The sequence below is a fragment of the Engraulis encrasicolus genome, chromosome 18 (genome assembly GCF_034702125.1).
Source record: "Engraulis encrasicolus isolate BLACKSEA-1 chromosome 18, IST_EnEncr_1.0, whole genome shotgun sequence".
NCBI lineage: Eukaryota > Metazoa > Chordata > Actinopteri > Clupeiformes > Engraulidae > Engraulis > Engraulis encrasicolus.
The window spans coordinates 6,170,936-6,196,839 of record NC_085874.1 but is presented as its reverse complement, the minus strand read 5'-3'; the positions used below and the strand labels follow the sequence as shown (position 1 = coordinate 6,196,839).

At 45.3% G+C, this 25,904-nt stretch overlaps 1 protein-coding gene and 2 non-coding genes across 3 annotated transcripts in view; all 3 read left to right on the top strand.

Moving 5' to 3' along the window:
• Nucleotides 1–25,904, top strand: part of mdn1 (midasin AAA ATPase 1) — an 89,985-nt gene that overhangs the window by 55,398 nt on the left and 8,683 nt on the right. The window contains exons 61-95 of the mRNA XM_063222870.1: nucleotides 260–692; nucleotides 1,089–1,201; nucleotides 1,606–1,780; nucleotides 2,212–2,406; nucleotides 2,791–3,111; nucleotides 3,727–3,888; nucleotides 4,326–4,614; nucleotides 5,058–5,317; nucleotides 5,612–5,707; nucleotides 6,628–6,722; nucleotides 7,174–7,298; nucleotides 7,825–7,983; nucleotides 8,586–8,695; nucleotides 8,863–8,936; nucleotides 9,268–9,451; nucleotides 10,070–10,226; nucleotides 10,679–10,825; nucleotides 11,327–11,453; nucleotides 11,656–11,761; nucleotides 12,203–12,318; nucleotides 12,604–13,077; nucleotides 13,641–13,867; nucleotides 14,317–14,454; nucleotides 14,849–15,030; nucleotides 15,255–15,416; nucleotides 18,118–18,255; nucleotides 18,696–18,834; nucleotides 19,090–19,271; nucleotides 20,079–20,210; nucleotides 20,368–20,506; nucleotides 22,631–22,929; nucleotides 23,325–23,480; nucleotides 23,849–23,950; nucleotides 24,743–24,944; nucleotides 25,400–25,567. Of these exons, the coding sequence (XP_063078940.1) occupies nucleotides 260–692; nucleotides 1,089–1,201; nucleotides 1,606–1,780; nucleotides 2,212–2,406; nucleotides 2,791–3,111; nucleotides 3,727–3,888; nucleotides 4,326–4,614; nucleotides 5,058–5,317; nucleotides 5,612–5,707; nucleotides 6,628–6,722; nucleotides 7,174–7,298; nucleotides 7,825–7,983; nucleotides 8,586–8,695; nucleotides 8,863–8,936; nucleotides 9,268–9,451; nucleotides 10,070–10,226; nucleotides 10,679–10,825; nucleotides 11,327–11,453; nucleotides 11,656–11,761; nucleotides 12,203–12,318; nucleotides 12,604–13,077; nucleotides 13,641–13,867; nucleotides 14,317–14,454; nucleotides 14,849–15,030; nucleotides 15,255–15,416; nucleotides 18,118–18,255; nucleotides 18,696–18,834; nucleotides 19,090–19,271; nucleotides 20,079–20,210; nucleotides 20,368–20,506; nucleotides 22,631–22,929; nucleotides 23,325–23,480; nucleotides 23,849–23,950; nucleotides 24,743–24,944; nucleotides 25,400–25,567 (6,284 nt within the window). The remainder of the gene's footprint in view (nucleotides 1–259; nucleotides 693–1,088; nucleotides 1,202–1,605; nucleotides 1,781–2,211; nucleotides 2,407–2,790; nucleotides 3,112–3,726; nucleotides 3,889–4,325; nucleotides 4,615–5,057; nucleotides 5,318–5,611; nucleotides 5,708–6,627; nucleotides 6,723–7,173; nucleotides 7,299–7,824; nucleotides 7,984–8,585; nucleotides 8,696–8,862; nucleotides 8,937–9,267; nucleotides 9,452–10,069; nucleotides 10,227–10,678; nucleotides 10,826–11,326; nucleotides 11,454–11,655; nucleotides 11,762–12,202; nucleotides 12,319–12,603; nucleotides 13,078–13,640; nucleotides 13,868–14,316; nucleotides 14,455–14,848; nucleotides 15,031–15,254; nucleotides 15,417–18,117; nucleotides 18,256–18,695; nucleotides 18,835–19,089; nucleotides 19,272–20,078; nucleotides 20,211–20,367; nucleotides 20,507–22,630; nucleotides 22,930–23,324; nucleotides 23,481–23,848; nucleotides 23,951–24,742; nucleotides 24,945–25,399; nucleotides 25,568–25,904) is intronic.
• Nucleotides 3,324–3,505, top strand: LOC134469579 (small nucleolar RNA SNORA81). Its single transcript, XR_010039045.1, has one exon. It is a non-coding gene; the product is annotated as a small nucleolar RNA SNORA81 (small nucleolar RNA).
• LOC134469578 (small nucleolar RNA SNORA81) lies at nucleotides 5,957–6,138 on the top strand. The gene has a single exon (XR_010039044.1). It is a non-coding gene; the product is annotated as a small nucleolar RNA SNORA81 (small nucleolar RNA).

Here is a 25,904-nt window from a genome sequence, read left to right as displayed (position 1 = left end):
CAGTATTTTGGAGGCTCTTTTCATCAGTCGAAGGCCAGTTTGCTTATTAAAGACTTTGCCCAAACCGTAGTTCTATTAACCTCATTTTAACATTCCTCTTTCTCTCTCTCTCTCTGTCTCTCTCTCTCTCTCTCTCTGTCTCTGTCTCTGTCTCTCTCTCTCTGTCTGTCTCTCTGTCTTTCTTTCTCTCTCTCTCTCTCTCTCTCTCTCTCTCTCTCTCTCTCTCTCTCTCTCTCTCTCTCTCTCTCTCTCTCCTCAGACGAACTGACTGCCGACTGCAGGGCCTGGTTCTCCGCCGGCAGCTGCAGTCGCTGGCCGACCTGCTCCCCACGCCGGCCCTCCAGGAGAGCTACGCCGAGAGCTGTGAGAGCCTCACCGAGAGCAGCTCCTCCTCCTCCTCCTCCTCCTCCCCTGACCCGGTGGCGGCCGCGCAGGAGGTCCAGACCACGCTGCGCGAGGGCCTGCCCGACAACCTGCTGCCCGAGGGCTTCCTGGACACCCTGATCACCTGCATGCAGCAGTACGTGCAGAACCGCGTGCGCAGCGCTGCCGGCGGCGGCGCCGTGCAGCTGGCGTGGTCGGGCGTCTTCTGGGTCAACATGGGCCTGCTGCAGATCCAGGTGTGGACGCCGCAGACCATCTTCGACCCGGCCGTGAAGCGGGCCTACAAGCTCAGCTACGCCAAAGAGGAGGTGAGGCCAGCACTTTGTGACTTGATTTGGGGTGCATTTCTCGAAACCAAAGTTGCTTACTACATTAGCTACTTTGTTGCTTTCAATGCATTTTCCCATTGGCAACTGCTGAAGTTGCTAACATGCTAATAACTTGTCTTTTGAGAAATGCACCCCTGCTTTGCAGTTTCGAGTTGTTTTTTATGTGTGATGAAACGTCCTTTCAGGAGTGGTTTGGGGGAATCCTGGCCTGAGATTCTAAAATGTACTCGCAAAATGAGGCTAGAATCGGGTACATCATTTGCTTAAATGTATATAAAGAGGAATGATTGTGATTATCAGACTGGACAGTGAGATGATTCTATCTCTATGTATGCCATAAAATCAAGATTTAATCAAACTCCTTTTTCTCCGCAGCTGGCATTGTTGCAGGAAGAGTGGAGAGGGCGGGGCTTATCGTCTCAGCTCCTGACAGGGGTGGGGCTTGAGGAGAGCAGTACAACAGACGGCTTCCAGCATCCTCGCATCAGGTAAACACAGTCTGACACACACAATCACCTAGACCGTACAGGTCCGGGAACTAGGAAAAACAGGACTGTTTGTTAGTGTTTTTTGAAATAGTGTTGAGGTCTTAGCAACCAACATTCAGATGTACAAAAATGCTGCCTGTTATTGATAACACGTGATAAACTTCACCCAGCTACTATTAAAAAAAGCATTCAGATCTTTAGTGTGTCTTATGTTGTTAAAGACGGTACAGATGGTGAGTTTGGGAGATTAAAATGGATTTTCTGACTTTCTGTATGTAACCAAATGTAGACCCCTTTGTGTCCTGTGTGTAGATACCCTTGTATTTATCTAAGTGTGTCCTGATGGTTTAGATGGTGAGTCTGCTGTAGATGTTTGATGTTTTGGCGTGGTGTGTGTCGTGCAGGTACCTGTGGATCCGCATGCAGCAGGTGAAGGAGCAGATCTCGGAGCTGTCGCGTAAGCAGGCGTGCCGCCCCAGCGAGCCGCAGTATGGCCGCCTCTACCAGGAGCTCCAGCACTACCTCTGTAGCATCGGCCAGCCCGCCGCCGTCCGAGACCTGCTCTCGCACCTACTCAAGGTGCCTTTTTATTTCTTTATTTATATATGTATCTATGAATGTATTTAGATAGTGTTTCTCAACAGGGGCCCTACTACAGCCCCCTGGAGGGCGTTGGATAGCCCTATGGGGGCGTTGAGAAGGATACAGCTGAGAGGGGGCGGGGCTTAGTTGCCATTGAAGGCATTCAGCGATGACCATTTTGTTTGTAGCATATTTAAACAGCTGGACTTCACCAAAGTCCTGGGTCAAGAGAGAAAAAAAAGGAAATAATCATGAAAAGAGGACACAAAAAAATCAACCTCAGAAGATCATTACTTTTGAAATTGACGTTTAAAAGAAATACATAAAAAAACAAAAGACCTAGAACGTGTACCAATTGCAAACAAATATTACATGTTTTTTTTGTTTTGTTTATTTCTTTGCTTGTTACCATTTTTTTGCCGAGCCAGGCTCAGCAGGGGCCGGGCCCCAAGTCGCGGATGGGCATCCAGGGCCTGCTGAAGGAGGAGGCGGTGTGGCAGGCCTCCCAGCAGCGCTTCGCCCACCGGCTGGCCGAGGAGTACCCGCTCTACCCGGACGTGGTGGGGCCCCTGAGGGCCGCCATCCTGCAGATCCAGCACGGCATGAGGCTGGTGGCCTCGCAGGTAAGGCAGGATGTCACACGCTTTACTGGTAACTTCATGAGAGCTACACATTCACTTGGTGAACAAAGAATAGAAAAAGCAAAATGGGAGCAAGTATGCGAACATTGAACTTTTTTTTCATGATTTTCTTGTCCTTTTGTTCTGCCCCTGCATTGGATGTGTGCACCTCTACCTTACTCAATTTCTGTTGTCATTTATGCACTTTTGTCCTGCAAATTGTCAATTTGTCATTTAAATTACATTTATATATAATTCTCATACCTACTCATAGGTGTCCTTCAGCATTGTGAGATTTATATGAGGTGACATTGTCATACCTACTCGTTGGGTGTCCTCCTCGCTCCCCTTTATTTGAGGTTAAATTTCCTTACCTGTTCTCTCCAGGTGTCGTCCTCGCTCACCTCGCTCCCGGGCCTGCCCAAGCTGGTGTCCTGCCTGCTGGCATTCCCATCCCCCGGCAGCACCCTGCCCTCCTACCTGGCCTACGCCGACTTCCTGTGCTCGCGGGCCAGCATGGAAGTGCTGAGGGGCCTGGGCAAGCTGCTGCCCCAGGGAGAGGCCTCCTCGGCGGGGTCGGGGGCGCTGCGCTGCGTCCCGGAGGCCTCCACCCTGCTGCTCAACGCCCTGCTGTACGTGCAGTGCCACACGCTCTCCACGGGCCAGCTGGGGCCTGAGGCACGCAAGCTCTTCAGGCACATCTGCCAGGTGGGGGTCTGGATATCTGTGTGCATGTGTGTGTGTGCGCTTTTGTGCTTGTGTGTGTGTGTGTGGGTTTGTGTGCGTTTGTGTGTGTGGGTTTGTGTGCGCTTGTGTGTGGGTGCGTGTGTGCGCGTCCATTCATTCATAGTGATGCATGCCATGTATTCCTGTTGCTTGTGCAGTTGAAAACACAATTTCACCAATACTTGCCTGATGTACCCTTCTGCTCAAAAGAACAATGCTAAAACTACATAGTTCAGGTTTTTCCTGTTCTACGCAGTAATGCCAGCATTGTTTCACAGCAGACGGAGATCAATTTGCTCTGCACCGGAAATGAGACTTGGTCGGACCTCTTTCTCAATGTCCAGTGGCCATTGTTTCAAGGTCCAGCGCTACATCAGATTTGCCATGTTGTAGGCTGCTTAACCCGAATGTGGTTTTGAAGGGACGGCCTAATTGCACTATGTTTTTTGTCTGTAATGACATGCATATTCCCATTGGATGATTTTCACACAAAAGCACTGACATGCTGTATCTGTTAAAGTAAATAAATCCATTAGATATTCCTGTTTGTTTTTAAAACATTTAACCATGTTATTTTCCGTGCTTGTTCCTCGGCAGGCTCTGGTGAACGAGTGGGACGAGCAGGAGCGGCGGGCGCGGGAGAAGGAGCAGCGCGAGGCCAGCCTGTACCGCAGCCGCAGCCGCCTGCACGGCAGCCAGCTCACCGAGGAGCAGCTGGAGGAGAAAGAGTTCAGACGCACCTTCCCCACATTCCAAAAGGTGCAGAATTACATTCATAATTATAATGTGTATATAATATGTAATATTGGATAGTATACCGTAAATATATAAGTAGTGAAGATGTGGTATGCAGCAATCTCACCGAGAAGCAGCTGGAGAAGAAAGAGTTCAGTCGCACCTTCCCCATATTCCAGAAGGTGCACTACTGGTATTTTCCGCAAATCGTTCCACCCGTCCTTTCCTGCAGTGCAGAGCAGCTTTTTGTAAAGTCATCTAGAATTTATCTATGTCAGCTATGCTCGGCTTAGCTGGTGTTTTTACTAATCATAAACAGCACTTTATGTGTGTTCAGAACTTTTTTTGAAGATGTATTTTAGCTCGTTTATTCACCGCGGCATTGTCATTTCAGGGATTGGTCAGAAAACTGAGGTTGCGTTTTTTTACTCACCTCAGGCTTTTTCTCATGCTTCTCTCAGGACTTTGCCGACATCATCCGTGAGCCCACTCTGGATAAGGTCATTGACCTGGATGCAGAGGATGATGACGAGGAGCCGGAGAGCCAGCCGGGTGAGAGTGGCGTCCTGTCCCCTGCCTGCCTGCAGACGGTGGTGCAGGTCCACCAGAGGCTGTGTCTGTCGCACGGCCAGGCACTGTGGTACCAGAGCAGCGCCAAGGAAACCAACCCCACCAAGGATTACGTCAGCGCCCTGGTCTCCTCCTATCAAATCGCAGCTCCTGTCATATCACGCTTCTACCATCTCATAGGTATGCATATAGTGTACTGCATACACATCATTTTGCTTAGCTTAGATGTAATTGGTTTGGTGGTTACTGTAGTGGCTAGGCATAATGCTATTTATTACACTTGTTACACTAAATGCATCAGTTTATTGCAGCATTTATTTTGCTAATTATTACATTTGAAAAGGATGGTAATGATACCACTCATTACAAAATGTTGTCCTGTCTAGCACTGAAATTTTTCTCCTGCCTTTGTCTAAGGCGTTGAGTAATGTAATTAGGATTCCTTTTCATGTTTTTTCCAAAAAAGAGTAAAACTGACTGACTATCTGTAGCTCTGTATAACTGAATGTAAAGTTGGGTATTGAGTCAGAACCAACGCCATTTCTTCTCTTTGGAATTTCCTTTAATGCTGTGGTTGTCATCTGCGAAATCTCTGATCTCTTTCTAATGTTTTCCACTTCCAGACGCAGAGATGGATCCCCAGCTCCTGAACTCCAAGCTGCTGCTGTGCTGCCTCCTCCAGAACACGGTGCGAGGCGTGGGGTCGGGCGCGGGGTCGGCCTCCCCTGACAGCGCTCTGAGCCTTCAGCCTCAGGGGCCCTACGACTTCTACCAGCAGCCCAACATGAGCCAGGCGCGCCTCTGCCTGCCGGTACTGGAGCAGCTGGGCCAGGCCATCCGGCTGCGGCTGGAGGAGTGGCCTGAGCACCCAGCCCTCATGCAGGTACAGTACGAGCCCCCGGGTCCAGGGTGTCTTGGGACAGAGGTAGAGGTTGGTCCTATGGGAGGGCCGACCGGGCAATTGCCTGGGTTGCCAACCGAGAGCGGACGCCACCATTGTTAAACTCTGTCCACATCACTAAACCCCACAAAAAATGCTGTAAACATGTTAAAATAGTTATTTAAACATATTAAGTCGTTTGAAAGTGTTATTTCTACTCTCTTACCCCATTGTTGTAATAACATTGCTATTAGTGGTTTTGTCAGTTATTACAAACGTTCTTCTGGTCCTCCACAGCTCACGGAGGTGATGGAGCGCATCATGACCTTCAGCTTGTCCAGCCCTCTGGCCAAGTTCCTCAACGGACTGGAGATCTTGCTCACCAAAGCTCAGGTCAGGAGACGGACACTTTCCTTCACTGACATTCAGTTACATTTTATTGAGTTCCCTCGTACAGTAGGTGCACAGTGTGTATCTGATGGAGCATGATTTTAAACTTCAACGTATGATTTTACTGGTTTTGCAGTAGAATGCTCTTGACATTTTTTGCCAAGAAGCATTGAACTGCAAAGATACCATGCCATGTATTCCTGTTGCTTGTGCAGTTAAAACACACAATTTCATCAATACTTGCCTGATGTACCCTTCTGCTCAAAAGAACAATGCTAAAACTACATAGTTCAGGTTTTTCCTGTTCTATGCAGTAATGCCAGCATTGTTTCACAGCAGACGGAGATCAATTTGCTCTGCACCGAAAATGAGACTTGGTCGGACCTCTTTCTCAATGTCCAGTGGCCATTGTTTCAAGGTCAAGAGCTACATCAGATTTGCCATGTTGTAGGCTGCTTAACCCGAATGTGGTTTTGAAAGGATGCCCTAATTGCACTGCATTGCATGTTTTTTTTTCTGTAATTACATGCATATTCCCATTGGACGATTTTCACACAAAAGCACTGATATACTGTATCTGTTAAAGTACATAAATCCATTAGATATTCCTGTTTTTTTATGATTTTAAACTTCAACGTATGATTTTACTGGTTTTACAGTAGAATGCTTTTGACATTTTTTTTGCCAAGAAGCATTGAACCGCAAAGACGTTAAATTCAAACTACTTCACTCTATTCTCATAATGTATGTACTTAAAAATACCGTATTTTTATGGTTGTAGAATTGAAAATCGGCACTCTGCATGTCTTGTGTTGCTTTGTTCTGTGTATGGTGTGCCCCTGTGAATGCAAGGCAATTTACTTTCGTAGTAATTAAGGTTTCATTCATTCTTCAATTGATCAAATCATCTCTTTATTCCCTAGGACTGGGAAAGCAATGCCAGCCGGTCTGTGTCCCTGAAGAGGGAGTTGGAGGCAGTCACACAGCTCATCATACAGTGGCGCAAGCTGGAGCTGAAGTAGGTCCCCAGTTGTAGACGCCTTATTCTTATTATTAATTCCGCCAAGGAGCTTATGTTCTGAAAATTTCAGTCATGTTGGTTTGTCTGTCTGTCTGTCTGTCTGTCTGTCTGTCTGTCTGTCTGTCTGTCTGTCTGTCTGTTTGTTTGTTTGTCCATCATGAGGATAACCCACAAAGTTGTGCATGGAATTTGATGAAATTTTGTGCAGTTGTTGGAAATGACAAAAGAACAAGTGATGAAATTTTGTTGGTGATCCAGATCACAATCCGGATCCAGGATTTAAAAAAAAAAAGATTCTTCAACAATGCGGGATAAGGCACATTTTAACATTCCAGTTTCTAACTCCACAAAAACCACCCATTAGGGTGTGATATTGAGTTTTCCCATGGCAGAAACAAGACGGTGGATGACACTGACTCTTTTTCTTGCCTGTGATTCTTCGCTGTAGCTGTTGGTCTAGCAGTCTGGACAATGCCATGAAGCGCCATGCGGACAAGTCGGTGAAGCACTGGTTCTCCATCCATCAGATGCTGGAGAGGTACCTTCTGGAGCAGCGGATGGAGCCACACACTGGTGAGCAAAGACATTTTTAGATGCGTCCTAGCATCTCTAGAAGAGGGTCTGAAACGCATTCTTTAAATGGGCAAAAACACGTTCTTCGCCACCATTTTTCGCGTTCCTCTCTTCATATTTGTGCTTTTGGACACATCTTTGTCCTACTGTCGGACATGTTACGTTCTACTAAGATAGCCTGATATTATGCGCTGCTATGGAAGCTTGGGCAGTCTGTAAAATAAATGGGTGTGTCATAACGGCACATCATAAGCATTTCATTTTTATTACGCTATAAAATACGGTAGTAAGAGAAATATCATTTTGGGCAGTTTGTTGTCGTCTATGATTGCGTATGATGCTAACAAGATTTGATTTTGGACTCTAATGAAATAATTAAGTGTGCTCTTTACCACAATGTTATAAAACCATATAAAATGCTGTTATTTAATTCTCTCTCTTTCTCTCTCTCTCTCTCTCTCTCTCTCTCTCTCTCTCTCTCTCTCTCTCTCTCTCTCTCTCTCTCTCTCTCTCTCTCTCTCCGTAGTGGGTGATACTGTAGGCGTGGAGCTGACACTGAGCTCGGTGGCGTCCACCCTGCAGGCCTTCCTGGAGGGCTCGTCCCTGGGGGAGTTCCACACCCGCCTGGCCATGCTGCTCAACTTCCACTGCCATCTCCTCCTGGCCCCCCCACAGGACGGACAAGGTAGGCGGGCTTACATGACATCACTTCCTGTTCCTCTGATCTCACCATCGTGTTGTTGGTTAAGGGATGGTGGCTGACTAGGTGACCGGTTCGATTAAGTTATGTATAAGTGGCGAGTTGGTGGCTTACAACTCGCCAGTGATGCGCACACACAGACACACGCACACAAACACACACACAGTGTGTTAAGTCCTTTGCTGAGAACTGTGTCTTTCATTTACAATTCTGGTTGCATAGGGAAAATTAATCTTCCTCGAACAGGTTGACATTCAAGGCTGATATCCCGCTTTGCTTACATGCTGTCTGCAAATGTGGAACAGTGACTGCTTCGACCACCCCATCAGCCCATCAGAGAAGAGAATTCTTTTGTTGGGGGAGATCGTGACTGTTAACGCATATGTGCAAATCTTGAGGCAGTTGTTCATATCGAGAAGAATTTATTATTCTTCCTTGTCCATTATGTTGACAGTCATCCAGTTTCATGCTCCTGATAAGCTGTTGTCGAGCTCGATCATTTACATTTAGCCATATTTGATCGCCGTTTTTTATTTTCTTTGTGTCATTAATGATGTGACGTTTTTCTAAACCCCATATATTTACAGATGCACTCTGTAGCCTCCTGTGGAATCTACACAAATACTACTCTCAGTTCTCAGAGAGTGTGCAGGCCAAGATCTCTCAGCTACGCCAACCCATCGAGAAAGAGCTCAAGGCAAGATACCTATATATACTCATATAAATGTGTTATATACAAGTTGTCATATATTGTCTTTGTTTCATGTTTATTTCGGAGTTGATGACTATTTAGTTCGAAAAATTCTCTACAATGTGACTTTCGATTGAATGTGTGCCTTCTGTCTTGCTGTCACATTAATTCAGGACTTTGTGAAGATCTCTCGGTGGAATGATGTGAGTTTCTGGGCCATTAAGCAATCCGTGGAGAAGACTCATCGGTAAGATCCCCTCTTCATGTCTAGATCGTAACAGATTGAAAAATATATACAAAAGAACACAACATTTTCTAACATCTTTATTTTTGGTAACACTTCATTTTATGGGTTGTTTCTTTGCTACATGTAAATGAAGCAATCTGTAATATTGCGCCCCTTGCAATACATGTTTAACTTAAACCCTGTTGTACAGTGCAAGAACCCAATGTTACATGCCCTGCCCTGACATATTTTTTTTAATTAAACTTAACCGAATGAATGTAACTTCAAATATTAAATATTAAAATGCACCATAACGTTTTATAAAAATTGTTCTCTATTCCCTGTCTGTCAGGACCCTCTTCAAGTTTGTGAAGAAGTTTGAGGCGGCGTTGAGTGAGCCGTGTGCCCCTGCGCTGGTGGAGCAGGGCGGCAGTGCCAGTCCAGACAGCGTGGACGTCAACCCTGAAGAGACGCCACTGCTGCGCATGCACCAGGCCCTCAAGGGTGCCCTCCCAGGGAAGGGCAGAGACCTGCAGGTACACTGACTATGGGCTGTGAATTAGACCAGTGGTCCCCCACGTGACCTCACCACTAGCCTGTCTATATAATCCTTAGTATATATAATATACTAAGGATTATATAATCCTTCCACGCGCGCGCGCGCGCGCACACGCACACGCACACGCACACGCACACGCACACGCACACACACACACACACACACACACACACACACACACACACACACACACACACACACACACACACACACACACACACACACACACACAATTAAGACTAAAGATAGAAGCTGATTCTGATAGTGAGGGAAGGGGAGACCAGCAGGTACACTATGGGGTTTGGATTCAATTAAATTTAATTTTAGTTTGAATGGTTTTACCGTAGTTGTCAGAGCAAAACACATAGAGTGCCTTTCCAGGGAATTGCAGAGAATGTCAGGTACAGTGGAGTTTCAATTCAATTCAATTGAGATCAGTTCTATTTAAATTCCATATCCGTGGTCTGAAAAAAAACGAGCAGTCAGGGTAGATGCCTTGTGGCCAGAGACAAGTTTTAAATTGATATTACCCAGCACTGGCAATTACACACTGTCTGTCTGTCTGTATGTGCGTGTATGTGCGTGTGCCCATCAGAGTGACGGCCCGGAGGAGAATGCCGTGCCTGGGCCGGAGTCGGGCTCTCTGCTGGGCCGGCTGCCCCACCTGATCAGGAGGATGAGGAAGATGTGTGTGCAGCTGGTGCGAAGGAGCCCCATGCCAGACCTCTCGGAGGACCTCGACCAATTTACAGGTAGGACCAGTGCAAAAAAAAAGGAATATCGTCTGACTGAAAAGATCTTAATTATTTGATTTCAATGTCACTTAAAGCCTATGAGGACTTTGTAAACCCAGAAACGTTTCAATTGTGTTATCCTATCAGATAATATTGTCACCGGCATTGTAATGACCATGCCCTGATCTGTTAGTTAAGGCTCAATGTCATAACGATGTTATGATGTATAGATGTTAAGCTCAGTCAGCCAACCGTGAGTCAGATCACTGGCGATTCCATCCGCACCAAATAACTATGGTACTAATGGTGCTAGGATTGTCATATGACTTATTAATCTATTTCACAGAATCACTTTAAACAAACTGATACCCTCTCCTCTTGCCACATAGTCTTAACATGCATTATTTTTCTACTGTAATAAATACTGGATATGTAGAGTTTCTTCACACCTCTGGATTTGTGCATTTCAGCCGAGATCATCTCGAACGTGCGGGACCTGCAGAGCCTGAGCGTGGACGTGTCAGCGGAGAAGGAGCGCCAGAAGGCCGAGGTCAAGCACATCCTGCAACAGAAGCAGCGAGGCCTCGCAGACCTCTTCAAGATGCTCGCTCAGATCGGTGAGTTCCGCTACTTTGTTGTTTTACAATGCAATTCCCCATCTGCAACTACACAAGTGGCTACAACGCTTTTGGTAAACTTAAACCATGGACGCACATTAAGCCAGGAAAATATGAATACTAATGTCTGTGATTTCAAACTCTTGGTTGTTTATTCTGTGAAACATTGTCACATTGTACATTATGTTAATTGTTTGTGCAGCCGTGGCTTAGTGGTTAGGGACATGGGCTTTAGATCAGATTCAAATCCCACCCTCACCTCTCCCTACACCTCCATCCATGGTTGAAGTGCCCTTGAGCAAGGCACCTAACCCCACATTGCTCCAGGGACTGTAAACAATACCCTGTAAATAACAGTAGGTCGCTTCGGATTTTTCAGCTAAGTGTAATGTAAAACAATGTAATGTACAACAAACGGTGTGCTGCAGTTCTTTGAAATGCATTGAGATGGTGAAATATCAGGCGAGTTTGTAACCCATGTACCGACCCTGTTCTCCGCAGGCTTATCGTACCGCAAGGGTCTGACGTGGAACCGCATTGCTGACCCGGAGGAGATCCTGTGTATCCAACCACTGGACCTGACCACCGCTCTGTCTGCAGTTAAGGCCGATGGGCAGCGAGAGAAGACGTGAGTTGAACAACACATTTCATCAAGCTAGGCATCATCACCGTCACACCGTCCAAGTTATTATTATTTATAAGGTCATCTATAGTATAACCAATATATGCTACTTTTGGATGAAAAGATATTTAGTTAGCTGAAAAATGTCACACACCTGCCGGGTCTGTTACAAATGTCATTCATTTCATGACGTGGAATTGTGTTTAAGGTTGTTTGATGAGCTTACAAACGCATGGGAAGGATGTCAGAAGTACTTTTATCGCTCCTGGGCTAGAAGGACTGTGCTACACACGGCTTTTCAGAGTGCCGCAAAGGTGAGCTGCACAAAATACGACTTACAGTCATTCAATACAATCAGAAGAGTTTGAAACTCAATTCTAAACCTCACTGGGAGCCAATGTCCTAAGTACTGTAGTGATATGATGTTTCTTCTTGGCTTTGGTTAGAATTACAAGCAATATTACTGCCCTCTACAGGACATTTTGTATAATCGCATGCCACCCGATAGATGCTTATTCAACCCTCATCCAACCACACATTACTTTAATGGGACTATCCTTATGGAAAGCGCATCAGCTACTGTAAATGTAACTGTAGCGATGATGAAACACTCTTTCAGACGAGATATTCTCCAGTGAGAGTGAGGAAATGAATTTACTTTTAAAATTACATTTCACATTGAGGAGGGGTCTTTTACAGAGCTCATCTCTTGTTACTGTTTTTGTTGTGTAAATCAAACCTGTTTGGTGTTGCAGGAGTTGGGTCTGGGCAACATCGAGCGCTGTCGGGGCTTCTCATCCCACCTCTTCAAGCTCCTGCTGAGACAGAGAAGACGTTTGGCCAAACTCACTGAAAACTGGGTCCATCTCCGGTAAAGAATCAAACACTCACACAACTTTTTTATAACCAAGCTTGGCCATATTACCCAAGCTGGCTGCTGTTTTTTTTTTCTCATTTCATTTAATTAATTTAATTTATTGATGGGCCATGTAGCTCTTATGAATATAGTTCTATGTATAGAAGTTTTATGTATAGGAATTGTATAGCTTATTAAAGCATATTGAACATTCATTCGGATAATGTGTTTATAGAAATGTTTCGATTGATGTCAATTATAATATCAATGAACTGATTGATTAACTGATTGATACGTCAGGCACCTCGTGGATGGCGTGAAAGACCTCCAGAGCAACCTCCAGGATGACCGCCACCCCCAGCCGCAGCATCACGACACCATCCTGCCCCCTCAGCAGCCCCTGCAGCTGTGGCTGCTGCGCGCCCAGACTCTGGCCTCCCAGTGCTGCCTGGCCCTCCAGCAGCTCCTGCTGGTGCTCCAGTGCTGCCCCGAGGGGCCCCATGCCCACGTGCTGGGGGCCGGCGGCGAGCCGCTCGGCGACGGAGAGAGGGAGCTGCTGCTGGGCGGGGAGCCGGAGGAGGAGCCCACCCTAAGGCAGTCGTCTCCGCTGGACGTCCACAGCCAGCCGGCCGGTTGCCAGATGAGGCGAGGGGACGCGGCCTGGAGGCAACTGCTGCAGCGCATAGAGCACATGCTGCGGGACAGCCGCGCCGTCAAGGAGCAGCTGGACGCCGTCACGCAGCACAACAACTCCGAGTGGGCGCTGCACACCTGGTCAGTTTGAATGGGAACGTTAAGAAGTTTGATATTCTGTGATTTGCTGTGTCATATTTCTTTATGGCGTTGCACATATCTTTGAGGATGGATGGATGCAAAAGAATAACTCCAAGTTTGCTTTGCACACCTAGTCAGTTTGACAAAAAAAAAAGACACATCAAGCTACTGTTGTCTTTCTTACTTTCGTCATAGTTACTTATTTTTGTTATACATATAATTGATTGATGGGAGTTATGCAGCAGAACAGCTCCGAGTGGGCTTTGCTCACCTGGTTTGACAGGGAAAAAATTGTTCAAAAGTTTGATGGTAAATTGATATTTCCATGTCTAAGTATGTCTGATACTTCTTAATTGTGACTAAGCATCAGAACAACATCGAGTCTGTTTTAGTCAAAAGTTAATGTTAGATGTTTTTAATCTCTTGAAGTATCAGAAGAATTTCTTGATTACCTAATGCAATTCGGTATCCCTCCTCATCTGTATTCCGAGATCAGAACTGCGCTGAACCAGAAGTTTAAAACTCCTCTGACCGAGTGTGTCTCTGCTGATGTTCCTCCACAGGGGCCACTTCTCGCAGTGCTGTTCTGTGCTGGACAAGCTCGGCGCCGTGGTGGCCCAGATGCCCAAGGTGGAGCGGCTCTTCACGGCGGAGGAGGCCCTCGCGGGCCACCATAGTCAGCCGGCGCTGATCCGGGGACTGCAGTGTGTGAGGGAGGAGGTAGAGTCCAGCATGACAGAGTTCACCACCTGGAAGACACAGCTGATGTCTCTGGGACACTCCGAGGCGGGTGAGTGTGAGGCGGGCCTGGCTATCGCAGCTGCAATACTCTTTGAGAATTTGCTCTGGCTAGCTTGCTTTGTCAACCCATTTCTCCAAGGGAGATGCAAATGGAGTGTCAAGTTTGCATTCATTAAATGCTCTATACGCTACTGGTTGAAGCTGCAGTCAGCTAGACAACCGTTTACATCACACACCACCTACGAACTGAACTGGTGCCGGGATTGTCTTAAACACACCCCATCGAGACGTTGGGAATGCTCAAAACTGATCGGTCCCCAATCCCCGGGGGGTCAGGTAAAGACATTTACTGATTTTGAGCGTGCCTTCTTTTGTAATTGGTAATTGCCTCGTCAAACCATTTCTCTGAGGGAGATGCAAATGGTGTATCTAGCTTGCAGTCAAAGACATTTACTTATAAAGTAAAGCGTGCCTTCTTTTTTACTCTGTGTTTTGCAGACTTCCCTCAGATGTTTTCGTCTGAGTTTTCCGAGCAGCTGGAGCAGGCCATCAACACGGTGCTGTGTGCCATCCAGAACCTGGTAAAGAGGAGGGAGGCCCAGCAGCAGGACGACCAGCAGTCGGAGAGCAGAAGAGGTGCCCGCCCGCCTGCTTGCTTGAGACACTTTTTTCCATCACGCAAGGCTTTTCATCAGTGTGTAGTTGATGTAACGGGGAAAGCAAGAGAGTGGCCCACCTTGTAGTGCTCAAACTACATACAAGCTAAAACTATTCATTGGCCTGTTCAAATGTCCCACCTCTGCTGCTTAAACTAGGACTGCACAGTTATTTGAAATGAATCAAAAATCACAGTTTTGTCACAAAATAGAAAATCACGGTTAAATCGTGTTTTCAAGGGGGGCAATAAAGTGACCGGCCTCCTCCAGTCTTTTTGTTGTCCGAGCTGTTTGATCACATTCATAGGCTGCTATGTCTGTCATATGTCACGTGTATGCTGAAGGTTTGTATGTGGTTGTCTGGTGGTCTCCAGGAAGCGATGAAGAGGAGCTGGCCGAGGACCTCCTGAAGCCAGGCCACCTCAACAGGCTCCTGGACGAGGCCCTGGGGGCGGAGGTGCTGTGCCTGTCTCTGCCCGAGGTCAGCGCCATCATGGAACAGCTGCTGGAGACCATCCGCATCTACAGGGACTCCTGTCCACCTCAAAAACTACAGGTACAGGGTTTTTAAAATGATTTATTTATTATTTTTAAGAGCAGTCCTAGGAAATGTCGTGTGACATGCATGGACTCAATGACTGAAGTCAATCACACAAACAAGAAATTAATATGCAAATCAGTGCTAATCAGTGTCTGTTGTGGTTATCTATCTATCTATCGATCTTTCTTTCTTTCTTTCTTTCTTTCTTTCTTTCTTTCTTTCTTTCTTTCTTTCTACAGGAGTTCAGTGATGCCTGTAAGCTGCTGGTGCACCTGGAGCCCATGCTGGCTCTGTACTCGGAGCTGGTGCGTTTCTACCTGGCGGTGTGTCTGGGAGCCCACAGGAGCACGGGGAAGCTACTTTCAGTCCTCGCCAGCATCTTTACAGAACTCGCTCAAAAGGTACAGCACACAGTCACCTCAAGCTGTACTTCGTTCATCTACGTTTCTCTCTCTCTTTCTTTGTCTCTCTTTGTTTTTCTCTCTCTCTCTCTCTCTCTCTCTCTCTCTCTCTCTCTCTCTCTCTCTCTCTCTCTCTTTCTTTCTGCAAGCAGCATACACGCTCCCTCATTTCGCCCTTTCTCTGAGTTTGTGTATCTCTGTGTTTTTGTTAAATGGACAGGACACTGGCCATGCCGTGTCTCAAACGGTAGGGCACTTCTACATCGGGGACTCTGGTGCGATTCCTGCCCGTGGTCATTTCCCGATCCTCCCCATCTCTCTTTCCCACTCACTTCTTGTCTGCATCTGATACTCTCCTGTCAATAAAAAGGCATTTTAAAAAAATTGACAGGACAACGAGGGAGATTGACAGGAAATTATTGTTTCCCTACCTTTTTTGCCTTGAGTACGTCTGAGATCTTACCATCTGTACCCCCTAACTCGTGCTCTATATCTCCGTCTCCATCCCAATGTGACTGTGCTCCATACTTAAATTATTGTGTGTTCACGTCTGTCCAGTGGCACACGTACCCTCTGGTTGGGAAATGCTGCCTTTGCATACCTGCCGACCATTACGCATTTTGTGTAGCAGATACGGATTTTGACATCAAACTACGGCGCTGTCACTTCAAAATACGGGAAAAACCAATAGCAAAGTGTGTTCATGGGCCCTTATAAATTGCTCAGACTTGCAACCAGACAGAGCCGTAGACATGGCTCTGCTTGCAATTGTCTCGCGCTGGCCTTTCCATTGGCCAGCAACGTGTGGGGGGGAATATTGACCAATCAGAGCGCTAGTTTGGATGTCTTCATTTGTTATGCTGCGCTCCTCTCGAGCCGAGACATCAGCTGCGTGCCGATAGAAAGTTTGCTTCGAAATCACACAAGCAGAGAGACTGGTTAATGTAGCCCACTCCTATAATCTCTGAAACAAGTGTCCTCCTGTCATCATGTATTATCCATCTTGGTACTGTCGCTGTAGTTTTACAAGTGAGCACCGTCAAAATCACCGTTTCAAAAGGTAAATGGACCTTGAGAAAGGTAGCCTGTATGGGAATAGTGAATTGCGTCCAGTTGCTAAATCCCTAAACTTATGAAAATAAATAAAGGCCGAGGTCTGTCGTAATGATTCACCCAATGTTTCGCCGTATTTGACGGCAATATGTTGTTGCTTGTTTTGATATTGGACCGAAACGAGATTACTTCCGAATGAGAAAATGTCGATGACCGCGCTATAAATTAGCAGATTAGCAGCAAACTAAATTCGGTTTCCCTTTGCGCCGGATCATTTTAACTCGGGAAAATAAAGCGATAGTTCTAACGGTTGTGCTCGGAGGAGGTCTACATCCGTAACCTACCATGACACCGTATAGGAACTGTTCCCCCCTGAGTCATGGCCCATTCTGTGAACAGGTGTAACAGGTCGCGCGTCATACCAAATATGCATCACTCCACGACTACTATCCGTAATCACGTATGGCAATCTATAAATAAAATCAATTATCCTATCATCATATATGTGCCGAACAGTGAACAATAGCCAACTCATGACGGCAGATGAGGGTAGATAGGCCTACTATTATGCAGAGAAGTGAAAAAAAGAAGCGATGCCCCTCAAAAGTTACTGTGGAAGTTCCAAGAGCATTGGCCATTAGCCCCCGTCCCTCAGTAGAGCCACTACATGACGCATTTTGTACTGAATGAATGCTGAAAGTGTGATTTTGATGTTAGCCCCCAAGGTAATAATATTAACCTGATATTATCCTAGCTTAGATAACACTTGTCTTTATCTTTTTCTCTACTGCTGATGCTTCTTCACAGTAGGTGACGACATCACCATTTATTAGTATTGGGGGAGATGATGTAAGAATCATTACAATTCAACTTTTTGTTCATAAAAATCACTGAAATGCCTCGGTATTTTATAATCATATTATACATTTTCCTACATGTACCTTCTACAGCCAAAAAAATAATCAGCAAATGCTTCAATTTCATACTCAATTCCAGCTCCTTAACACCCCCCAAGTGACCAAATGCTCTGTTTGGCTGGTAGGCTACATAGGATAACTTAATAGCCACTTAGGCCTACTAGCCAGACTGGTGGTATGTTTGACTAGTAAGATTAACAGCAATATTGGCTGGTGATCAGTAAAGTTAATTTAGAGGCCTGAATTACAGCACACTATATCATAGCATTTTATTGGTGTTATGGTGTGAAACAAAAAAAAAAATCTTTCATGAAAGTTTAATAAATTATGGTAGTTCAAAGTACTGTGAAGAGCAAGATAAACTAGATAGAGCAAGATAAACTATTTGCCAGATACACGGGATGTTAGGCTAAAATGCAGGAAATTGCATCTAAGAAAAGCATTTTTTTCTGGGGGAGGACCCCCCTGCCTGAATGAAGTGTCTCATATCTAATATTATTATCTTCCCTGTTGACATTTGGCAACCCTAGGTGTAGGACAGACTATGCAAAACAAAGTAGCCTCTCAGATGGGCCCGCCGACGACCCCGTTGCTTTGCCATGCCAAGTTGTTGCGCCGTGAATTGCCGCGCCGCGATCAGTTGCTACTCAAATTTTTTTTTAAAGGTTGGCAGGTATGCCTTTGCCAGCAGAGGCTCGATAATTTCTAACACGGCTGTGTTGTTGTCGCAGGGCTTCTGCCTGCCACAGGAGCTGATGGAGGGTGGCGACGGCGAGGGCGCCACGGAGTTCCACGACTACGAGGGCGGCGGCATCGGAGAGGGCCAGGGCCTGAAGGACGTCAGCGACAAGATCGAGAACGAAGAGCAGGTCAGAGTTTCCCATTGCTCATGGAATTCCTTGGATGTCATGGACACAGCTTTTCCAGTCATGAAAATGTCATATAGTAATGTCGTCATGGAAAAGGTTTTTCCAGTCATGGAAAGTCATGGAATTTGACCATTTTTGCATGTACAGGTAGGGAATGTCAGCCATGTTGCCAACACTATGGTGTAATAGCGTACCGTGCAGTGTATCCTTGTCTCAATCTTTTTGTTTTGTCTTAAACACTTTTCTGTCTAAAATGTACAACATTGTAAGATGCAAAATTAGATTACAGATTCCAAGAAAGTTGTCTGGAAATGGCAATTTGAAGGACAGGCTATCACTAAATTATTGAGCTCTGTGGGGTTGACATGAAAATTCTGTTTTATGTTGAGAGGAAGTCATGGATTTTGAAGTCTGACTTGGAAAGTGAACCCTGCTTGCAGGTGGAGGACACGTTCCAACAGGGCCAGGAGAAGAAGGAGGAGGAGGAGCAGAAGGGCAACATCAGGGAGGAGGACAACGCCATCGAGATGTCCGAGGACTTTGACGCGAAGATGTTCGACGGAGAGGACCGGGAGCCAGGTACCTTGACCTAAAACTTATTTTATTCATCTTGTTTTCAGATTTAATTGTCTACTTACTAGTTCTGAATGGACATGATGGTTGACATGACGGCACCTTTGGACGGAGGCATGCAAGTAAAATAAATAGAATTAACCAACAATTTCAATGGAAACCAAGTGTTTGCAGGGACTTGTTATTCTAGATCAGCTAGATGAATGTGACCCAGCTTATAGGGATCCAAGAAGTAAACAAATGAATTTCTTATTATCATAGGTGATGAGGAAGAGGAATCTAATGACGAGGATGAGGAGGACTTGGATAAGAAGATGGGCGACCTGGGAGACGGTAAAACGGACACTCTGGACGAGAGGATGTGGGGAGATGATGAGGACGATGACGATGACGACCAGGAGGGAAGCGACAAGGAGGAGGAGTCTGGTGCTGGAATGGACCAGGTAATGTTGTCCGCTTCCGGAAACCGTGGCCCTGCTAGCCTGGCTATCGCAACTACAAAGGCCTTCCAAACTTTTAGTCTGGCCAAGCAGCAGGGATTTCCGAGTTTTCAGTGGGCAATATTAATTAATGTATTTCAAAAGCCTCTGTAGGCTACTGGTCAGATCTATAAAAAAAAATCAGAATGTTCTTTCCACTGACCAAGCTAACAGTCCAACGATGGACTGTTGATGAAGATGTGTCTTTGCCTTAGACCCGCCTTTGTAAGTACCGGTACTCTGTTTTGACTGACTTCCATTTGGGGCAAAATTGGAAATTGAAGTGATGATTAGCTTATCTTGGCCATGACATTTTGTGCGCCATCAAAGAAATTCTTGGCAAATCCAGGCTAATGCTATACAGCATTAACTGCCTGCGCCTTTTGTTTTATACAAAAAATACAGGGCTGATAGTATTCAGGCTCCATGCCTGATTTCAGGCTTGACAGAGTTTGCAAAAATAAAAACATTGATAATAATTAGCCATTAGGTTATTCTCATCTCAGAAAGTGTTACAGGTTCAGGGTTTTCTTCTACTATCAGGCTTGAATAATGGTCATACACAGGCTATTAAATGTTTGAATAATGTGTCAAAAAAGGCCTACTTTACGTCACTATGCAGTATCTTATCGTCGTCATTAGAGCAGGGAAAAAAGTTCAGGCTCAGGATTTTTTTTCACCATCACCCCTGAAAATATGAAGTGATGAAGCGTTTAATTTTTTGATATTTGTAAGTCTTAACACTGCATTTACTAATCGATTGATCAACAGGGCGAATCTGAGCTTGTTGCCAAGGACGACAACCAAGGAGCAAACGATGGCAATAAAGACAAGAACCGAGACAAAGACCAAGGGCCAACTGAGGAGGAGGAGAAGGAGAAGATCCACGAGCAAACAGATGAGGTCATTCTTTTATACTACACAAAAAAACTTTTCATAATTTTTTACATTTTGTTTAACATTTTTGCCAAGTCAGCAGGTGAACGTTAAGAACTTGTTTGTCTTGGCAAGATAAGGAGATTCTAATGTCTCATATTGTCTCATTCTTGGTGGATTCCAGAGGGAATTTGATGAAAATGAAGTGGACCCGTATCATGGCAAGCAAAACAAGAACACTGACCCAGAGGCCATGGATCTGCCCGAAGAGCTGAATCTGGACGACAAAGAGCAAGGCGGAGATGAGGATGGCGAAGGAGACGGTAGGGGATGCACATTGTATTTCATTATATAGTATATGGGGAACCTGGGCTTCAGAGGTTATTTTTTAAAGCAAATGGATGTCTCGGCCATGTGCACACAATTCCACAGATTTTTGAGTGAGGATAGTTGGGTAATTGGTGATCAGTGAGGCAATTGGTTTGGCCAACTGCGTTGAGTGCACCAGGTAACCTAGATAATTTGGATCTTATTGGATCTCTAATCTTATTGTCAGGGTTTAAATTGGGGCGGAGCCCTCCGGAGCGCAGCTCCGCCTCCTCACCTCGGAGGGACAGCCAAACGGAGCTGCGCTCCTGCTGCCCCACCCTCAGTGTATTCACAGTTCATATATTTTCACCTCTTCTTGAAATATCATATTTTTATGAAAGTTTTCCAATGATATCAACATAAAATAAGATTAAGGGACTCCCGCATTATTTCAGTTATTATGCATCTGCATTCTGCACATGCGCTGCGAGACCACAATTTCAGTTTGTTGCAACGTTGCAACTTTGCAACAGTTGAGCGGTCCGGAGCGCTTGCTCTTTCTCACAGCTAGAGCGACTCCGCTTAGAGTATGTCACTACTTCAAGCCTGTCCTCCATGCTTTCATGTTCAATGTGCAAAGTTAGTAGGCTAGATACAATGCCTTTTACAAAACGGAGGTAAGCTGTCATTTCATTTGATATCGGCTAGCTTTCAGGCAAAGTTAACCAAACAGTCATGCAGAATAGCGTGGTGTCTGCCTACTTTAACAGCAGTTTGTTAATGTGAGAAAATCAACATCAAGTGTGGGATTTCCGTCCATTGTTCTGTCAGAATGTGTAGCCATTTGGTTGCAGGTTACTTTTATGTGGGCTTAAACATGCCAGGAACATACGGTATTAAAAGTTTTTAGACAGTGAGCAAATGACAGGGATTCCTGCGTGTCCATCCTAGCGTTGGTGTAGAGCAGTGCACCGTCTCTCTCGCGCTAGAATTGCTGCAGCAAGTTCCAATCTATTGCCACCTTTTGCCAAAGTTATTGCTTTGCAAAAAAGCATTTACTTAATGCGACTGAAGTGTAATTAAAACATATGCACGGAGCGAGATAGCTGAACTAACTATACTACTGAAATAAGAACGCCCCATGTAATCAGTCAGCCAAAGGGGCAACCTGTAAAGAAGAGACGTGTCCGAGTGAGAAGATTCTCTGCAGACTCCGCCTGATTTAAAGTGACAGTGCACACTTTCACGCACTGTAATAGAACAGCATAGCCTAAGCATGCATTTTTATTCTTTTAACTTTGTTACTTATTAGGCATAAAACGTGCTAATAAATGCATGCTAAACCCATGACATTATAGGAGAATTTAAATCAATCATATGATCTTTTAAAACAAATTGTTATTCACATCAAATAATATGAGTTTTTAATAGTCTTAGGTCTACACCTTTGTAGCTTGATGGTGCAGTGATGGTGGTCAGAATTAAAACTTTTTTGCCCCTATACTGACAGTCCAATAGCATACTGTTGCCAACTGACAGGAGAGAATATTAAAAACTAGGCTACATAAATGCATCAGGTGTGATACCGGTCTAACTGTTCCTATTTTTTAGCAACCCAATACAGTGAAGAGGGAATGAGGGCACCTTGCTGTTTTTCTCATAACTGAGTAATACATTGATTTATGTATGATATTAATTATGGGCAATAACTTCATAGAATACATGTATTTGCCTGATGGGGCGATGTTAAAATTGTTTTTTTTGTTTTTTTGTTTTAAAAAAAAAAAGCTATTTTGACCGCGAGTGAAGGGCTCCCCCACCTCCCAAAAGCCAATTTAAACACTGCTTATTGTAACTTCAGCTTCCGTACTGCCCATCATGGTTACTGTATGTGCTACATTATATAACTACTGTACGTGCTACAAAGACAGCCAAATTTCAAGGGGTTGGCCTTTAGATCTGAAGCATTACAGGTTCGAATCAGGTTCGAAATGAGCAAGGCACCTAAGGCCACATTGCTTTGTAACCAAAATCATGTAGCTAAAATAACGGTCTGGCACTTTGGATAAAGTGTAATGTAATGTACAATGTAATCATTTTCTGCAACGCACATTACCATGTGTCCCATCTCTCATCAGAGGAAAACCCCTTTGACATCGAGGAGCAGTCCATGGACCTGGAGGGCAAGGAAGGCGATGAGAGAAACGGAGACGGGGAAGAGGAGGGGAGGGATGGCGACGAGATGGCCGAGGACGGGCAGGACGGCGAGGAAGAGGGCAGTGGTGACGAGGCGTCCGGAGACGGAGAAGACAAGACGAAGGACGACCCTATGCTGAACGAGAGCGGAGAGGAAGACGAAGACGAGGGGGAGGAGAATCAGGGTCCAGACGCCAGGAAAGAGAAGGACCAAGCTATTCCCTCCGGACCCAATCCTAAGGTTCGATCAAGTCACTTTTGCTGTTATGAAATGTGCTTAAAATCAGATTACACGCAAAATGTGACCATTCTAGTGCTCTGTCATTGAAGGACTAATCATAAGAGTCATCCTGTTCTAACAAGTTGTCAACTCATCATTTGGTTTCCAAACACCCCCAGACCAATTAATAGGTGTTAAATAGAACTTTCATTATGTCTAACTGTTAAATCAAGTCTCAAGTTTTTCTTTTGTTTCATGTAGAAGTTTTATCCTTAACCTGACATGTTTTGACAGTGTAACATCCGTCTTCATCTGTGGGATTGGATGGGTCTGCGGGGTCTACGATGTTGCATGCTTCAGCTTTGTCAATTTATTTTATGATCTATTCAATGATTTATTGACATTTCCATCGGTAGGACGAGGAAGAGGGTGGTGAGGAGGACGATAATAAACCGGAGTCCGCTGAGAGGAAAGAACACGACACTGACGGCCAGACGGGAGACGAGAACGTCCAGAGTGAGACTGCAGTGGAGCTGGCAGGAGCGGCCTCGGAGAGAGACCAAGCCAAAGAGGTGTGTGCGCGTATGGGTTTATTCATTGTAGTGTGTGTGATCTAAAAGTTGTGCAAAATGTACCCTCATCTGGGTTTCCTCTGCTGTATGGGTGGCAGGCACAGCCCTGTGCATGTATTCTGTGTTTTATGTGGTCCATAAATGTGCAGAAGTCTTGCGTACCTTTATCTGGGCTGGCTGTTTTTAATTATTATTGATGGCCGAAGTTTATTTTTGACATACAATGATACACTATCTTATTAGTAGCTTTACATTTAAAAAGAAACACTGCTGTGACGTTGCATGACTCCTCAGACTGTCAATGTAACAATTTCATGAGCATGATTCTGTTGCCCTGTCTTAGTGGAGTGTAATGTCTTGGGTTGCAGGAGCATGGTAGTGGGGCAGCGGATGCCAGTCAGTCTGAGGGCCACGACTCCAAACTGATGGCTCGCATGTCTGCTCGGAAACAAAGTCAGAAAAATACACAGGTAAGTTTCCCCAAACTTGCAATCTAAACTCACTTTTGACGAAATATGTACCGGTAGCTGCTGCCTTTTCACTTTATGGTGTAGAGATGGACTGTTCTTTTTAATATGGTTATGGTTTTGAGAACGTGGCTAAAACGGGTCTCAATCTTGAAAGGGAAATAAATAGGTCAAATACCGGTAGTTCAACATCTGACTGAAGTGACCAAATCCAACTCTTTTCCATAATATGCATAGTTTGGTCACATTAGCCATTTAGTTTCCCCTGTTCTTAGGTACTTGTGCCTCTTCTCAAAAACAAGATATGAATGTTATTGCATATTTTGTATGCAAAGTGATGGTGTTCACATGTTATGGCTGTGACAGTAGCAGGGTCCAAAGCCATTAACAATTTTAAAAGAAAAAGGTGAGCTTAAGGGCTGAAGGTGCGAAAAGAGGTCCTTCATAATTTACAGTATACACCTTATACATGCCTGAATTTATATATAAAAATATCTGATGGTGATCACGAATATATGGGACACATTTTCAGCAGAAAATAGTAGTAAATATCATTCTAATCTCGTTGTTTGCAGCTCTGTAGAACTATTAAAATGTGTGTTCTCATGTAATGGTGACATTAATCAATTCCATCAGCGAGTTTTTCATTTTTAGGTTGTTATACCAGAGTACCAGGGTTGGTATTCACAATGGCTCAGGCAGATTCTCCTTTTCTTTGGTGATAATCCGAGCCAGTTTCGTGGAGGATGCTTGCGCTTTGTTGGTTAACATGTATCTGTTTTTATGACTTGTCAGAGTTTCAAGCGGAAGCCGGGGCAGGCGGACAACGAGCGCAGCATGGGCGACTACAACGAGCGCATTAACAAGCGCCTGCGCACACTGGACAACCGAGAACAGCGGAGGCAGCAGGACGCCAACAACCCACACAGCAAGGAGGAGGCCGACCTCTACGAGCACATCAAGCAGGGAGAACAGGACTACGATGCACAGACATACGGTAATACTACTAATGATGATGATGATGATAACTAGAAGAGGACGCCTCCGCCACTTCTGCATAGATCAAATTATTTTTGTTGTTGGATGTTTTTAATGGATTATCTAAGGAGCATATTCATTGCAGTACATTAATTACTAATACATTTATGGGCATTAGCTGTGGTTGTACCACCTGAAGCAAACAAAAAAACCACGTCATTGATCCTCCTACATGGTCACTTGAGTCTGCAAACTCCTGTGTGTTTGCTGACCCTGCTGCGGCCTAACGGTAGGTCACGGGGTTACTACGCCGGCCACTCCGGTTCGATTCCGGCCCGGCTCATTTGTCGATCCTTCCCCCCCTTCTCTCTCTCCCCACTCATTTCCTGCCTCTCCTCCGCTGTCGTATCAAAAATAAAGATATAAAAAGCCCTAAAATATATATTTAAAAACAAAACTCCTGTGTGTCTGCAGACGTGGCCAGTGCGGAGCAGGAGAGGCCAGCGGGGGCCCAGCCCAAACAAGAGCAGGAGGAGGAGGACATCGCCATGGAGACGGAGGAGCAGGAGAACGACCTGCAGAACGTGGAGGCCAAAGAACTCAAGCCAGAGCAGATGGACTCGGCCAAACCAAGAAGAAAAGGTATTAGCATGCACGTGTCTGTCACTCTCGCTCATCATGCTCAGCCTAGTCTGAAGAGTTTAGTTGTAGGCCTGCACACTTTCTGTGTGACCCTTGCGGTTGGGAAAGATAAATGATACGTGATTCCCACACCAGGATGAGAACTGAAGAAATCTCTTAGCGGTGGAGACGAAACGCCAATACCTTTCTCTCTGCCTAAAGTCACAAAGGTTCTCAGCCTTTATGTGCGTGTCTGAAGAGTTTTGCCGTTTTGAGGATAGTTCTGGGAATTAGCTAGAATCATACATTTGGCAGGACTTTTCCTTTATAGCCGCGTGCAGCAACTCTATACACCACT